The sequence below is a fragment of the Magnolia sinica genome, chromosome 19 (assembly GCF_029962835.1).
Source record: "Magnolia sinica isolate HGM2019 chromosome 19, MsV1, whole genome shotgun sequence".
Classification (NCBI taxonomy): Eukaryota; Viridiplantae; Streptophyta; class Magnoliopsida; order Magnoliales; family Magnoliaceae; genus Magnolia; species Magnolia sinica.
Genome location: NC_080591.1, coordinates 48,135,194 through 48,153,118, shown reverse-complemented (window position 1 = coordinate 48,153,118; position 17,925 = coordinate 48,135,194). Strand labels below are relative to the sequence as shown.

The following is a 17,925-nucleotide window of genomic DNA, read 5'->3' as shown; positions in this document are numbered from 1 at the left end:
AATATATTAGGAGATTACACATGAACAAAAACAAAAGAAAGCTAGAAATCATACAACTGGGTATCAGTTCCCGCATGACTTCTGATCGGATATGAACCCGAAATCCAATATTAATCCATGGAACCAACCCTACAAGCAACTTGCCCAAGTCAGGGCTGAACCAGCCCGACTTGGCCGATCAGGGGTGACTTGGGAGATGACCTGCAATATCGAAACAGATTGTAGTACTTAATCGGAGATGACCTGAACGAGTCTCATGCGATTGACCTGATTTTTAAAATCATGGATTGGATTAGAGTACCCATTGACAAGCCCTATTTCAAAATTCAATTGTTACTGTCCAAAAAGAAATTAAGAAGAAAAAAATGTGACTTCGATGCGGCCAGCTGCACTCCCACCAAAATCCAGGACATTTGGGCTCCTTGGAATATGCATCTCAACTGAGAAATCATGGCAGTACACTCATCAGGTGGGCCCCCAAGCATTCGTGATTTACAGATGTCCACATTCAATACCCAGTAGTAGCCCAATCATATCTACAATCTGCTTAGAGAAGTATTTAAACTTGAGAAGTATTTAAACTTTGACCTTGTAAGAGGATACTGAAATGTAGAGCTTACCAGTCCAGGATGATCAACTGCCAGACAGTCAATGCCAATAAATCACCACCATCCAAATAATTTCCATCTTCATTCTTCCTCTTCTTGTAATCATGATTGATATATACAGCTCTCGTTTCACCAAATTTTCTCACCAAACAACCATTGCATGCCTGATTACTGTAATTGTCAACACCTTTCATAGAATACCAATAATAATAAAAAATATCAGCATATCTGCGGATACTGCTCTCTTCCCAGGCCCACCAATATCTGCCACCTGCATCCGTTTGTGGGTCTGCATCTTGTCTGGTAAGCATGAGAACTCTCTAATCTGATTGGCAACAGTACTAGTGCGATCCAAAATCTCAGTGCCATACAGTTCAGATGACTCAATTCCAATCCTGGGCCACGATAGACCATGCCAACATGGTGCATGAGTGCAAGATTCAAGGCGCCCATTAGACGGGCCCCATAGCATAGATCCCCTGGCTCCAAAAATCTGACCAATCTGCTCACCGGTTGGGCCACGGTACGAAAGAAGCGTATGACTAGACCAATGATCCACATTCAACATGCACGACTGGCCACCAAATCAGCAGAATGGACTTGTCTTTTGGCCCACCCAATGAATGGCTCGGCAAGTTCAAACGCGCGAGTCCTAACTGCATCACCAGAAATCCCTACACGAACACGAGCCATCCCTAAAATGGTGAAACCGATTTGTATCCCGGACAATGATGACCCTCCCTGTGATCTTCGATGCAAACTTCATAACAGAATGGCAGTCCCCACAAATGCGAAGATTCTTCTTGATAGTGATCGGTGCGTCCAATGGTTGGCTGATGAGACCGAAGGCAAGAGCCAGCTTCTCACTGTGGTGTCTCAACAGCTCCTCCTTTTGATTGTCCCCCACATCATGCAGATCATATTCAATCTCAGCCTTATATTCCATCTTCTTCATCTCTTTTTCCAAATCATCAAGCTTCGCATAGATCTCAGCCATTCTTGGATGGCTTCTTTCACCAACCACAAACGTGTGGACCTGGCTCTTAACTTCTATCCAACTCATTCCCATCGCCTTCTTCACCCCACTGTCTTTCAAAGCCTTCCTCGCCTTCACAACTCCCCCCCACTTCTTATTCACGGCATATGCATTTGAAAGCAAAACATGGTTTCCCGCATTGTCCGGCTCAATCTTGAACAGACGATCCGCTGCAACCTCCGCCGATTCAAGATTTCCATAGATCCTACATGAGCCCAACAGTGAACCCCACATGGAAGCTGTCGCCTCAAACGGCATCCGTTCAATCAGTTCACGAGCTTCACAAATCAGACCAGAACGGCCAAGAAGGTCGACCATGCATGAATAGTGATGGACGTTCGGCTCTATGTTGTTGTCTCTGATCATCTGATCAAAATAATGCCGTCCATCCTTGACCAAACCAACATGACTGCAAGCAGATAAAAGAGAAATGTATGTAACTTCATTTGGGCACATACCTGCCTGCTGCATTTTCTCGAATAATATCATGGCCTCAGTGGAACAAGCGTGTTTAGAGAAGCCCGCGACCATTGCATTCCACAGCACCACATTCTTCTCTTCTGCGCCAGAGAATACAAAGTAAGCTTCCTTGATGCTTCCGCACTTCGCGTACATGTCCACAAGTGAGGTGGCCACAAAAAGATTCGAGCCAAAACCTTTCCTTACCAACACTGCATGCACCTGGGTCCCTTCAATCTGAGCCGCTAGATTTGCGCAAGCACTGAGAGCGGCGGAAAGCGTAAACTGGGTCTGTTCCAAGCCCATCTTTTGGGCATGGTGAAACAAGGCTAGAGCCTCCTCATAGAGATCATTCTGCACAAACCCCGCCACCATCGAACTCCATGTGACCGCAGTTTTTTCTTGCATACCATCAAAAACCTTACAAGCATCTTTAATCAAATTGCATTTGGCATAGACATCAAGCACCGCTGTTCCCACAAACACATTGGAACCAAATGCTGTTTTGAGAGCAAACGCATGCAACTGTTTGCTCTCACCGATGGCCAATTTCGCAGCACAAGCGCAGAGAATACTTGAAAGAGTGAATTCACTTGATGGAGTACCCTCATTCTGCATCTGCTTAAAGAGTGTCAATGCCCCTTGTACATCTCCATTCTGAGTATGCGCACCAATCATGGTATTCCATGAAATGATGCTTCGTTGCAGCATTCTATCGAAGACCTGACGTGCAGAGTCAATGAGCCCACATTTGGAGTACATGTTGATGAGGATGTTTGATACCAATGTGTCTGTTTGTAGACCTGCTTGAATCGCACATGCATGGCAGCTCTTCCCTTCTGCAACAGACCTCTTCCTCACACATATCTGTAAGAGATGCTGCAAATCCGACACCTCCCAACTGTCAGTAACAACCCATGTAAGATTTTCTGATTTGGGTGTCTCAGATTTAATGCCGTGAATGGAAGAGAAGACCCTAGATTGGTAACTGACACAAGACGAAGCTTTCCTGTATATGAAAATCAGAGTTTTCATGCTTCCACTTGCAAGAAAAGCTTACCTCTAAAAACCCTCTTTCAAAAACTAAGGAATGACATGCAAATCGTTGTTTCTATAAATTATCTAAGATATGAATATGTTTTTGGTTGACTCTCATCGCTTTGAGAATACAAGAGAAAATCAAATTGATTTTTGTGGATTGTCTTCCTTCTTTTGTGGACTGTCTTCCTTCTGCTTCAATTGAGTATCTTCCTTCCTTGCCATGACCTGCTGTATTCCTTCTTGATATCCTTGAATAAAGCTTTTGAGTGCATCTCTATAGGCAGATGCTCTTGTCATATATACTCGCTGCAGAGCAGGCCTTAGGGTCTCCATTCCACCTCTCGCTGCCACCGCTGTTTATTTGCACAGCCATACAAGATAGAGAAGCCATGTCAGAATTGGAATCAGCGAGCAAAGATGGGCACAAATACAATTATACAGCTAGGAATTTTGAATTGTGACTTCAAATAAAGAGTACCAATGAGTCAGGCCAGCCATCAGATCTTAAGGCCTCGCCCACCATGGATTGGTTCCAACAGAAATTACCAGTCCAGGTAGGAAACCCATTTCTAAAAAATCATGCCAGCTTATGTGGACAGGCTTGTGTCAGGTCAGCATCAGCTCAGCTCTGGACTCACCCCAGTTGGGGATGAACAAAACCAATTTGGCTGAGTCAAGGGTAACTCATACAGGTGACTTGCTGTTGAACTGGATCGGGTCTGACCAGTCCGAGTCGACTTGGACGAGTCACATGGGACTCAGCTGTCTTAAAGCCATGGTCTCAAGTCCATAGTCTATAATAGTGGTCTTGAGCCTTGACCATCCTCCTATACAGGTCATACAGGACTCAGCCAAGTCTTAAAACCATGGTCTCAAGTACCACATTCTATGCTTGAGCCTTGACCATACTCCTGTATACATGGCACATGTGCAGCTGACTGATATACAAGGGCTATAGTTCCAAAGCTTCAAAGAAGAAGTATCAACAAAGCAACATCTACAATGCAGTGCTGACAAATCCTATGTCAGTTTAGCATCAACAAAGGGACAAGGATACCATGCGCAATACTCTTATGTCAGTTTAGCACCATTTTGAAAAGGGTGGGAACTCATCATCCTCACACGTGGCACTGATGTAGAGCTATCCAGACCATCCAAGTTGTGGGTCCCATTATTGATGGAGCATACCTCTAAAATAACAATCATCAAGATATCCTAACCACCAATTACTGGTTACCAAATTGATGTTTAAAAGTAAATAGCAAGTGGTCCAAATTCAAAGGGAGAAAAAACGACTGACCTTCTCGGCACAATACATCGGTTATGCTACAGCCACAGTTGGATCAGCAGTTTGGACAGTCTGCATAGCAGACGCCTCACAACTATGCCATGTGTATAATTGAAGTGTCACTATCATTTCCTAAATGTTGCAAAACTAACACAGGAATCTCTCCCAGATATCATATTCAATTTTACGCTACTAACTACAGGCATTGTACTTTCTTTCAACCAGTTTTAGGTTGAAGAGTCTACTTCGCTTGAGGCTCCATTTTCAGAAGAGGAAGTGAAGGTGGCTGTTGACTCATTGGGGAGTGACAAAGCGCCGGGCCTGGATGGTTTTCCAATGTATTTTTTTCCAAAATCTTTTGGGAGGACATTAAACAAGATGTTATGAAGTTCGTATGATCTTGGTGTTTCCTTCATTGCTATCATTCCCAAAGTTTCAGGTGCGGAGTCGCTAAAGGATTTTCAGCCGATCAGTCTTATTGGCGGACCCTACAAAATCTTGACAAAGATTCTAGTGACTCGTTTGCAGAAGATCATTGGCAGTGTCATCTCAGACAATCAAAGCGCTTTTGTCCCGGGGAGGCAAATCTTGGTTAGTGCGTTAATTGCATATGAGTACCTTGTTTCTAAGTATAAAAGTGGTGAGCAGTGTTGTTATGAGTGGTCACATATACAAATATGCAATCGCAAATGCACATATTTTTGCATTGATCACATATGCGGTCATGGCATATGTGATGGCATATATTTCATATACAAGAATATGTGATCACATATTCACCTAACGGCCAAAAATCTGACTGTTGGGATTATTTATTATTTATTTATTGTGAAATCTGGACTTTTTGCCTATAAAAGGCCTTCAAGTCCCCTCTATATGCAAGTTTCATTCATTTAAACTCTCCTCTACTCTCATACTTTCAAATCTCTCATTCTCTCTTACATTCTCTATATTTCAACTCTCAAGTTCCAAGTCTCCAAGGCCCAAGTTCCAACTTCTTTCATGTTTCAATCAAGAATCAATATTCAAGATAGAAGAAGCAAGAAGACATCAATTTCCAAGTCTCACATTACACAGTTCTACATTCTCTCATTTCATTTTATTCATTTTCTCATTTCATTCATTTCATTTTCTACATTCTCTTACTAATTACTATTAGTTATTACTTATTAGTACAATTTAGTAATTTACATTCTCTCATTTCATTTCTTACTAATTACTATTAGTTATTAGTACAATTTAGTAATTTACATTCTTTCATTCATTTCATTTTCTACATTCTCTTATTAGTTACATACTTCCATTCTCTTGTTTTATTTTCTAGTTTTAAATTTTAAGTTTCTAGAACTAGATTCATTCTCTCATTTCGTTTTCTAATTCTACATCTATCTCATATTCTCATTCATTTCACTTTCTAGTTCTACATCTAGATTCTCATTTCCACAATCTACGATCTACATTCATCCATTCTCATTTCTTTAATCTACAATTCTACATTCATTCATTCTCATTCTCTACAATCTATACATTCATTTGATCATTTCTATTGAAATTTGAAATCTATATCTCTTCCTTTCTCTCTCTGTACATTTAAATCAAGAACAAGAGTCAAGCAAGATATTTTTTTATTTTTACATTTTACAAGCTACAAGTCAATATTCAAATTTCAAGAATCAAGCAAGAGTTCAAAAAAGGCAAGAATCAACATTCTACTACAAGTCTACAACATTCAAGAGTCAAGACAAGAATATATTTCCGAATTTTAGACTGTGTAATTGTGTAACTCTCTCTCTCTCTCTCTCTCTCTCTCTCTCTCTCTCTCTCTCATCTCCTACTACAAGCGGAACTCTAACTCCCTTTCTCCTTTTCTTTTCACTCTCCCTTTCTACTACTACTAGTGTAAGTGTGTAAGTGTAACTCTCTCTTTCCCCCTCTCTCTATCTCTATTCCCTCTTTCTCTCTCTCCCTCTTTATCTCTCACTCTCTCTCTCTCTCCTTCTCCCATCTCTTTAGTCTTGACTCTTTACTATAGTTTTTAGCTTTTACGAGTTTACAACTTACAAGTTATAACAAGAAGAATCAACACACACACACACACACACACACACACACACACACACACATATACCACACCATGTCTTCTTCCCAATCTTCCTCTTTAAAACCTAAGTCAAATTACCCGGGTTGAAGTATGGGCACTATCATAGTGCTATAGATAAGACTCGCATAGTATGTGAGTAATGTGGGTTCTTGATGGGGACATCTCACGCACATGCATGCCCCGCCTACGCACGTACGCAAGGAGGAGGAAGGCCCTACCATCGATCTAGATCGATGACGACGTCCAGGAAGGGTCTCTTAGTTAAAGGGCTGCGTTTTGGTTTGTTAGCGTGGACCCGATAGTCATGTAAAGCTCACCATGGGTTCTCATGATCGTGGCCCACTATTCTGATTAAGCTAGTATTTTAGGTTTTACTTATTATTGTTATTAAGAGTATCAATTATGATTTAGATTGCTTTGATTAGTCGTTATTTTTTATTACTTCATCGCCAAGTAATAGGTTGCGCACATGGCGCGAGTTTCAGGGTATAGGGTTTTATTATAAATAGGAACCCCTTGTAGTCTTTTGAATTATTGAATATTAACAACAACAAAAAAAAAAAAAAAAAATCATGCGTTTTCCTACTCCTCTGAGTTCTTGAGTTGTGGAAATCCAATTGGGTGTGAAGCCCTCCCTTCATTAAAGGGCTAACTACCGTGGTGCGAAGCCACATCTATCCCGATCCACCCCCATCTTCTATCACTCATTCTTCTCACCTTCTACAACCATCCTCACTTCAAATCCGTCAGCTTTTGCAGCAGTTCTTCTCCCTACAGCCGATTTTCAGAATCTGGCCCTACGGGAGGACTAAAACTTTGGCGAAGCACCACGCACAGACCGGGCATCCGATCAACACAAAACTTCGGGGTTTTGAAGCCCTCCCCTGGCCAACCAAGGCCAAGGAGGCGCTTTCGAAGTTCGACGCCCCCTCGCACGTGCGGCCAGGCCCCTGCACACGTGCGTCAGTCCTGGCTCGCTGTCCGTACGCATGGACTGTCGCGAGGTTCATATTTCCTACTTATTTCATCCCTCTCATACCTATTGTCCATAACCCAAGCCTAGATTACATTATTTTCAATTTGTTTGTCCTTTTTCTTACCCTAGGGTTCTCTAAACTGAAACTAGTGAATCCCTTGGATTAGGGACAAATTGTTGTGCATGTGTGGATGAGTTTACTTCCCTTTGAGTATCGTTTGGCTCATAATTTTTATTGATCCAACCCTAACATGTGTAGGCCTGGACCCGTACAGATTCCCCTTGCTTGAATGTTTGAACTTTTGTGTGGGATGTGGAAATTTTATGTGACTGTTTCTGAATTAGTTTGATCTAAAGCCTGAGATCTTGCATATCATAGTTAATTTTCATGTCCTACATCAGTTCCGATGGCATTGCCCGGCACACGCGACACCTTACACATTTACTATAGTCAAATGCAAAAGCATGTAACAAAATTACTCCAGAAATCCGAAGGGAGATGGAGTATACAAATAAACAATCGACAAAGAGATGTGATAGTGCCCTACGCCAAGAAGAATATATGGAATAAGATGTGTACGATGATATAAATGTAGTTGATGTAGATGGAGCTAGCCCTACCCATTGGAGTGATGTCAATCCCATTGGCTTCACAGGGATACACATTTGTACTGAAAATATCATAAAGAAATTTGAATTTTGATTCTAAATGCATAGAGTGCAAACGGTTTCCCTTACGCCTAGAAATCGTCATGCCATTGCACAAGAATCTGGTGACCTCACCCCAGACTCCTAGAGAATTCAAATCATGTTCAATTATACCGATAGAGGATACTGGTACCCCAATAAGTCGAGCAATCGTCACAGGGGTGATTCGGGTGGTGATTTTCCCTATAGTGATGTCTATGGATGGTGGTTCGAGAATGGTAGAGTGGCAATATGCCAGAAATTAATATACTTGTTCATATTGAGGCGCATCGCCAAGATTGAGTATGTTATCCCAACCAATGGTGTCTAATAAGGGCTCAATCCCATGGGGCTATATGCATGTGCGATCAACAATACGTTAAAAAATCATTTCCTTCCCCCTAAATATATTATATAAGCCTTTTGGAGGAGGGGAAATGGCAGAGATAAGATTATCATCGCACAACTTTGTTTTCGTTGCCCTGAAGGACTTTCCTCGTGCAATGGCTTTGCCTTTGTCTTTTACCATAGTGCACTCTCAAAATGAACACGATTTACCAAGAACACCAACTAAGGAATGCACACGAACAAGAAAAAACCTAAATTGACCCAAATAACCTAGACCGAAAATCCTATTTAGGGAAAGTGAGAGTAGAATATGCAAATAGGATTCCTTACACAAATGAAAATGGAAGAAAATTGAATGGAAAACCAGCCACTGGACTCCAAGGAGGGTTGGTGATGGGGACATCACGTCACGTACACCCTTACGTACATATCAGAGGAGGAAGCGGGCTACGCTAATTTCTACCCGTGATCGTGCTAAAGACCCCATGTGCATGTGCGAGCATCTGGAAGACCCCACACTGGGAAGATGCACATGGGCTACTTTATGGAGTGATCCAGACCGTTGGATCGGAGGGACGCGACGATCGGGCCATTGGATCACATGAATCACATGATTGGACCATCGATCATTGATCGTCCACATCAGTTATAGACTTTATCACATTTTAGGATTTAGTTTTTGATTATTTTATATTTGGACACATTTTGAGTGTTTTAGTTGATTTTATTTATACTATGGTTATTTTCGTTTAAGTTCACAAGACGGGGATTTTTGTAATTTTTGAAACCTCTTAGATCTAAAAAAAGAGAAGGGCGTGTGACCTCCCTCATGGAATTTCATGATTAAAATAATAATAATAATAATAATAAACTCTTGCTTTCTTTTCCTATCTTCATGTGATTTGAAGATACTTCCATGCGATTTGGAAGGAAGATTGGTGCGAGGCTAATCTTCATCAACGGAGGTGCGAGGTCTCCATCTATCCCCACACCATCTTCTCTTTTCTTCCCCATCCAGGTATTTTCTTCAGATTCTTAATTCTCCTATCTCAAATCTGTGTCTTCTCCCAAACCCAACTTTTCCATACCCATCCCCAATTCAAACCCTAACCAACCTAAACCCATCCTCTCACACCACATGTGTGACCGTACGGCCACACGTGTGAAACCCACTTGCCCCTTTTAGTTTCCCACCATTATTATATCAAAACCCCTTTCTTCCATCCCCGAAACCCTAACCCTAAACCTAAATTTCCTAAATTTCCTACTTTCCCAAATTACCAAAACCCTAATTTTCACCTTAGGTTGTATTAGGTTTCCTATTTTGAAATAGACTATATCCTATGTTAATTGGATGTCCGTACATCCATTAGATCATAGTTTCTTTTTATTTTAATGATCTTGAGTTACGATGTTGGTAGCTTAGGCTAGGATAATGCATGGTTTTTTTTTTCATGATATTTGTGATGATTTTAGCGATGTTAGTGTTTTTTTTATTAAATATCTTAATTCTGCTATTTGATCTCACATGTTACTCAGCTCATGCATCGGTCCTGCATCAGTTGGAAGACGATCGGACGCGCGGAGGCGGGAGGAGAGATGAAAAATGAAAAACAATCCCGCTCACGCACTATATATAGCCCCCGATACTTCGATGCCATCGAAGGATCTTCGATGTCATCGAAACACCTTTGATGCCATCAAAAAGTGTCCAGTTAGGTCAGCGAGGTATGATGGGTTTTCGATGCCATCGAAGATCTGTTCGATGCCATCGAGGCAATCTTCAAAATAAAAATTTACCAGTTCAGCTTGCACCAACCTATCCTCTAAGATGTACACATATATTTACCAATAAATTAGTATTTGTACATCCAATCAAAATTTACAACAAAAAAATAACTACACAAATAGTCAAAAAGAATAATGAGGCCAAATCCTCGAATATATTAGTTAAAGCAAGTGAGCAATAAACAAGATTAGACAGCACATACTCCAATAGATTTTTGGAGATCTCCAAATCTATTGGCATCCAGCGGTTTTTTCAATATATCGCAAGTTGTTACTTGGTAGGCACATGATCCAACGCAATTATATTTTCCTCTACAAGCTCACATATAAAGTGGTGTCGGATATCAATGTACTTATGTTCTTTAATGTTGGACTGGATTTTTAGAAATGTTAATGGCACTTGTGTTATCACAAAATAGTGTCATTGTTGATTGTTCGATGCCATAATCCAACAACATTGGCTTCATCCAAAGAAGTTGTGCGCAACAACTACCGGCTGCAATGTATTTGGCCTCGGAAGTAGACTGATATTAAGTTTTGCTTCTTGCTATACCAAGATACAAGACAATTACCAACAATAAAAACAACCACCGTTGGTTGATTTGCGGTGATCAATATTACCAGCTCAATTGGCATCTGAATACCCGGCAATGATGGTAGATGTGTCAAACGGATATCATAGCCCAAAATCTGTAGTTCTAATAATTTGATTGAGGGAATAATCCTTAATAACTAGAGTGTCACCCGACGGTTGAGACTCTAAGTTGAGGAACGAAATTTTTTTTATCAGGTTTACCTATAGTGCATGGTTTCACATCATCCTCCACATCAATAGTAAGACCTTTGTAGTCATGTGGTTGGTCATCAACAATCATATTGATTGTTTCTTGAATACTTCAAGTGCATCAAATTTCTCCTGAAGAATTGCGACTCAAGTAAATCTAGAGTGATCATTTATTACTTACCAAAAGGAATATCCCTTGCTTTCATGGCTCTCAACTCTGATGGGACCTACTATATCTATGTGCAATAAATCCAGGGGTTTTTTAAGTTACTACGGTGGTTGACAATCACTGCACACAATTTTTCCTTTCTTCTAGTCTCAGGAAATCCCCTTACCAGATTTCTGAGTTGATTTGAGGTAGTGAACATGGCAAAGTCTTTGGCGCCACAATTCAGACTCATTATCCCAGGCCATAATACATCTTGGGGATGAGACACCTTCTCCATTACTTTCAATTACATAGCAGTTGTTACTTGTGCAAAGACCTTTCATAATAAATTTACCTATGCGGTCCGAGATCTTGCACGACTTTGGAGAACGAGATTAAGTGTTCTTTGTCACAAGTTTGGGTAATACTTAGAAGATTGTGTTTCAGTCCCTCAACACAAAGAACATCTTCATTCTTGGGCAATCCAGGCCCAACTATCGTCCCTCGTCCAACTATCTTGGCGGTGCTCCCATCTCCAAATGTAACTGCCCCGCCATCAAATTCAGTGTAATCACAAAAATGGGACCGCTCCCCAATCATATGTCTGGAGCAACTGCTATCAAGATACTATTTAAAACTACTGCCCGCTTTAAGTGCGGTATGAATCACAAGGCAGTTGTTCTTATTTTTCACTACCCATTTGGTGACCATCCTTTTTGGAGATGATGTTTCATTTTCTCCTTTAGGGTGGTCATCCATGGGTGCTTTGGATTTTTCAAGCAACTGATCCATATTTCCTTGATTCACCAATTCTTTGGTCTTCTGATTCAATTGAGCTACTTGCTTTAGCAACTCCTCCATTCTTTGTGTCATTTTAAGAGGAGTGGGATATTTCCTCCTCTCATTTAGTATCTTCTTTGGAGGACTCTTTTGTTTCTGCATTATTTTTCCGGTTGATTTGAATTTACCTATATTGCTCAACCTGGAAGTGGAGTAAGGTTGTCTTAGTATAATGTAGGGGCATTTTCACATCAGGCTCGAGTGGGGTCGCCTGTGGGATGCAGGGGCACACTCGGGGTGGGCGGGGCCCATGGGGGAGGTCTCGTGTTCGAGACTCCTCACCGAGGGTGATTAATGCGCATTTCACACCGGGCTCGAGTGGGGTAGCCTGTGGGATGCGGGGACACACTCGGGGTGGGTGGCCCATGTGAGGCAGTACCCATGTGATTTGGGGCCCACGAGGGGGGTTCGGCCGAGGTCCTAACCCATGAAATGTGGGGCCTGGGCTATGAGATAAAGGGATTAATTCGCCGTGCTCTAACAATTTGAGCTTTTAGAGCAAGTGTTTAATTGTCCTGCATCAAAGTACTAGACATTCCAACTTATAGTGCCCCATATCTCCACATAAATGGCAGACAAGAGTAGCTCATATGTTGCTTCTTAATGCAACAAATCTCTTAGTCATAGTAAGTGTTGGAGAAGAGCTTGATTTACCAGTTTCCTAGCCTAAGCCTCTCTTATCCCTAAAGTTTCTACCCGGGCCTAAGAGTCTTTCTAGTTTTTCATCACTTTGGGAGAACTAACAACTAAGTTCTACTAAGTGATTGGATTTCCCTACATCTAGATTCAGTTTTTCATTTTCAATTTTTAGTTTCTCATTTTTCTAATTTCAGTTTTCCATTTTCTGATTCTAGATGTTCAATCTTTTTTATTAATTTTTCAATCTCAAAGCCATTATCAGCAGCTTCCCTTTCAAGCTTGGCATTCTCAACATAGTATTCTTGTAGGCTATCAGCCAATTGTGTATTTACAGCCAATGCTTCATCCAAGTTTGTTTGTAGCTGTTTGTTCTCATTGTTGGCTTGCCCAAGCTTTCATAAAACGTTTTTGCTATGAGTATAGAGCTGGTCATAAGCCACTTGGATGCTATCACTTTCTTGTTCTTCTTTTTCTTCATCTGAGGAGGCTTTTTCAGTTGGTTGCTCATCTATCTCCTCATTATCCCTTAGATCCGGGGTGACTGTAGTGGTGGAGGCCATTAGGATTTTTAATGACTTTTGGTCCCCATCACTTTCAGACTAGTTTCTGATTCGAAGTCTTCGGTATCGTCCCATGTGGCTGTCATAGCCTTTCCTTTTGATTTCTTTGTGGGACATTCAGTAGATAGATGGCCATACTTTCTACAATTGTAGCACTGGGGCTCTTTGGACTTTCCGAATGGTTTGCCTATTTGGCACTTATGGTCCGATCATTTCCCCTTGCTGTTGTATGTTCTTCTACAGTTCTTATTGAAGAATTTTTTCAACCCCTTGGCCAAAAGGGCCACCTCCTCATCTCCAATATCCTCTTCACTTTCCTCCTCAGATTCAACTTAGCTTTTGGAAGTCTTGAGGACATGGTGTTTGGATTTTGTTGGAGTTTTAAAGTGTAGCTCAAAGGTTTGTAGAGAACCCACTAGTTCCTCTACTTTCATATCATCAATATTTCTACACTCTTCAATGGGGTAACTTTGGAAATAAAGCGTTCCGGTAGGGATCTCAAGATTTTCTTACAAATTTTACATACAGGAACCCTCTCTCCAAGTCCCCACATGGAGTTACATATATCGTTCAATTTTGTGTAAAACTCTATGAATGTCTCATGTTCGTCCATTTTTATATTTTCAAATTGGACTGTCAAGAGCTGCAGCTTTGAGCGCTTTACTATGCCTGTTTCTTCATGGGTAGTTTCAAATAAATCTCATGCTTCTTTTGAAGATCTATTTTGATTCTATCAATTAGAATCAAAATAGGCATAATTAATTGGTCTCTATCAATTAACGCCCCAAATGAGGTTTCTTTTCCTGAATTCTATAGGAGGTAAACTTCCTAAGGATTCTCCCTCTCACCTTGTAAGTACGTGGAGGTCACTGACTCACTGCACAATACTGATAATGAGAGCTGATAGTCATCAGATGCTTCTACAATATGTACTATTAGGGTTTTTTTTCCTCAAATCAAAGACGATTCCTTTATTCTAATCATAATATATAAAGAACATTGTAAGAAGTCTCATTGTATGTTAGTGTAAAAATTCTCATTGTAGACGCTAGAAAGACTAACCAAATGTAACTAATACTTTATTTGATGAAACTGGAAGTCAAGAGAGTAAGCCAAATGTTTTAAAGTAAAAATGACAGAATTAATGAGTATGCTATGAATATAGAAAACTATATCCACATCTGTATTCAGGTCTAGATTTGAGAATGGAGAATCATGACCATAGTCCCATATGTTTCTCCATATAAGTATCTGTGTCTAAGCAACATAGCCTCCACCCAACTCCTGGCAAAATAACCTTTGGAATAATCAATTTTCACACTAAGTATCTGTGTCTAAGCATCATAGCCTCCACCCAACCCAGGGGTACAACTCAAGCAGGTCGGATCGGATTGAGGGTCAACCCGAACCCAACCTGACCTGAAGAGGACCCAACTCAAAACCTGAACCAGACCAAATTCCAACCTGTGGTGCCCAACCCAAACCCAATCTAAATTCCTCTATACTCAACCCTAGAATGACCCAACCCAACCTGACCCAACTCTATCCAAATACATGTGATCATTCCCAACCTGAGCTAACCCAATCCAAATTTGCTCAACCTAAACTCAGCCCAATTTCAAATCAGATTGGAGTTTTCCAACCCTAACCCGACCTGAGAACCTTGATAACCCAACCCAAGCCAACCTGATCCCAGGTTAGGTCAGCCCTACATGTACCCCCTGCCATGTTGGTAGATGAACAGATGATCCACCAACTCTTCCAGCTTTATCACATAAACTTTTGTTGGCATTCTATGTAAGAAATCCATTCACCAATGCTGTCCACCAAAATGTTTCCTTTCTAAGAGGATGTGGAGGGAGAGGGGAGGGATCGATAAAGGAAAGATCTTCAAAGAAAGATTTGTGAGAGAAAAATCAATCTTCAGCTACTTGGAAAAGAAGTTGTCGCTGCCATGGCGGTCATATCACATTAACTGAATCCTCCACCAATCTCCCCAAGTCCCTTTTTCGAGTAAAATACCCACAATGGCAGAAAAGGATTCAGAAACAAAGGAGCTTCCAAGAATAAATGGCAAGTTAAGAACTTCATCAGAAACAACAAAAGTAGAGTTGCAAACCAAGATCTTCCAATGTTGATGGTTCCTTTTTGTCGTTTGTTGCATTTGTGTCAACAGGTTTATCTTCACTCCCTTCATCCTTCTTGTAATCATTTGGTCGAAGATCAGGACCAATGTCGCGTACCCAGCTTGCTGCATAGAGCCTACATGCCTTCTTCAACACCTGTAAGGGTATAGAGAAACCAATTACAATGTGAAGGAAAATTCACATGGTTGACATATATTAAAAAAAGAAAAAACCAACACGCACGGGGTTTGGGCGAACGGTAAGCATCATGGGTGTGCTCCCCACAAACGTGAGTTCGATTCCTCTCCCCAGGATTACCCGATGCATGTGGTTTGCGTGCATTTGCAGGGAATAGTCTCACCTCAAAATGGGGCAAGGACACCCTGACGTCATCAAATAATAATAATAATAATAATAAATAAGAAAAAACCATGTGTGCATGCATACACAAATGATATATCTGCGGCATTACAGAAGTCCATAGTATAGAGAAACCAATTACAATCTGAAGGCAAATTCAAATGGTTGATATATGGTCGATACATGTGCACAAACATACATAAATGATATGCGTGCGGCATTCCATAAGTCCATAACAAAAATTAAAGCCGATGGCTTATAATTGATGTACTCAAGAATTGAAAGAGATGACCAGTCGAACAAATAAAGCAGAAATCGAAGTTACAAAATTCAGCAGCTGGTGTGAAAACAAGTATGCCAGTCTCCTCTCAATGCAAAAGGGGGAATAAAAAGTGAATAGCAGTTAGTTGTTTTCTAAAGGTGTGATAAATATAAGATATAACACGGCCAACTCTCTCTTCCCTAACTCCCCCTTGATTTTAAATCAGGCCTATGATAAATAATGTCAACCGGATGCTTTATCATTATGTAACCTGCCCATACTTCTTCTTTTTTTGAAGATGAGATAATTTATTAGCAAGGGCAGAAAAAATCACCCAGAAACAACAACGAAACTAAAAGCGAAAAAAGAAGGGAAAAGCAAAAAAGGAAAAGAAAGACAGGAAAAACGACAGCAAAAGCAGAAAACGAAAGAAACAAGAAATACACAGGCTACACCCCCAGCCACAACCCCGGCTAATGGAGTGGCCTTCAATTTGGTGTCATGCGACATAAATACAACCCTTACATTATTCTCATAACTGAGACAGATGCGGGGACCACTAAACTATATCTGATGTGATGGAAGCTAGTTCTTGGCCTCTTGATTATGTGACACCAAATCTAAGTCATTCTCCGTATAAAGTATAAGGCGATCATAGTTTAAGAGCTAGTGTAACATAGTGTAATCTAGTATAGTGGGTATGCTTGTGATTGTGTCTTGGATACTTTGAGATACGGTCACTAGACCATGATACTAATTGTATGTCCACTCAACCAAGTGAAATTATGACATCGACAACCTGCCCATGTGGGAGCTTAATAAAGTGGTTGCCCATAGATGTATGAGTTGTAATATAGTAAAAAATAAGTAACCATGTGACCTTAAATCCTTTATTATGGTAAGTAGAGTGACATTTGTGTGGCCACTCAACCATATGGACTTCTAATAATGAAGTGGCCATGAGACCATGTAAGCATATAAGACTTGTGTGATTACTCAGACTCGTGGACTATGCTGATGGTGTAACCTCTTCTGTATATGAACTTAGGACGCCTTTTAGATTGATTATGGACCCTACCTTGATGTAAGCATTGCATATTTCACCATTTATTCATGAGGCTAGCTAATCCTAGAACATGATTCCAAAATGACCTAGATCCAATTTCTAAATAAGTTAGATGATATGAAGTAGTGTTAATTGAACGTATAACTTTCGAACACTTGTGAACCCACTCAATGTACATATTTTATTCGCACTATTCAATTGTTTTGCCAACCAAAGAGTTCGATCATGGAGCCCACTGTCGTGTGCCTTGTACATCTGAACTGTTCTTCCTTATACCACCTTAATTTATGTGAGATACCTATATTATCTATTTATTGGGAGTCACCGTAATATTTTTGTGTGGACCCATCTACTCACAATACCACTTGGAAGTAGGATCCACTACATTATATAAGACAAACCCGCCTTATTCAACCGTGACTAACTCTTATGTGTATATTATATACCAAGTCATTCAACTCGGGACTCACTGTATCTTATGAGGTTTACCTATGCATTCTAAACCATTGTAAAACTACTACAATAATTATTTGTAAATCCAATCTACTAACAACCCACGTGAAGGTGAAGTCTACTACATTATATGAGTTTCACCAGCACCATCCATCCTATGGCTCATTTACTATATGTTATAATTATACCTTTCATCTCATAACCACTTGGTGCATGTATTTTGCGTCACCACCACTCATTAACCATAAGGCCCAGTTAGGGTATAACCATGTGGTTTTAATAGAAGAAAATCATGTCGGGCCAAAGCCGCTAATGGAATATTTATCTTGCGAAGGATATGGTGTAACTCTTATTA

The 17,925-nt window shown here is 40.5% G+C and overlaps 3 protein-coding genes across 5 annotated transcripts in view; all 3 read right to left on the bottom strand.

The window, feature by feature from the left end:
- Positions 1-34: 34 nt before the first annotated feature.
- On the bottom strand, positions 35-1,234 carry LOC131234419 (uncharacterized). Its single transcript, XM_058231276.1, has 2 exons — positions 621-1,234; positions 35-201 (listed from the first exon to the last, which is right to left on the bottom strand). Exons 1-2 carry the CDS (start codon positions 917-919, stop codon positions 150-152), a joined length of 351 nt encoding a protein of 116 aa, XP_058087259.1. The 5' UTR covers positions 920-1,234; the 3' UTR covers positions 35-149.
- A 7-nt stretch (positions 1,235-1,241) lies between these two features.
- Positions 1,242-3,145, bottom strand: LOC131234417 (pentatricopeptide repeat-containing protein At5g04780, mitochondrial-like). The gene has a single exon (XM_058231271.1). It carries the CDS (start codon positions 3,136-3,138, stop codon positions 1,270-1,272), a length of 1,869 nt encoding a protein of 622 aa, XP_058087254.1. The 5' UTR covers positions 3,139-3,145; the 3' UTR covers positions 1,242-1,269.
- LOC131234418 (uncharacterized) overlaps positions 3,118-17,925 on the bottom strand; it is a 41,673-nt gene continuing 26,865 nt past the window's right edge. For 2 of the 3 annotated variants that reach the window (XM_058231272.1, XM_058231273.1), the window contains exons 3-4: positions 15,423-15,585; positions 3,118-3,497 (exon numbers count right to left, since the gene is read on the bottom strand). In XM_058231272.1, the coding sequence (XP_058087255.1) occupies positions 3,283-3,497; positions 15,423-15,585 (378 nt within the window). In that variant the 3' untranslated portion in view covers positions 3,118-3,282. Of the gene's footprint in view, positions 3,498-15,422; positions 15,586-15,672; positions 15,813-17,925 lie in introns of all 3 variants that reach the window. The other variant, XM_058231275.1, reaches the window with a different exon arrangement.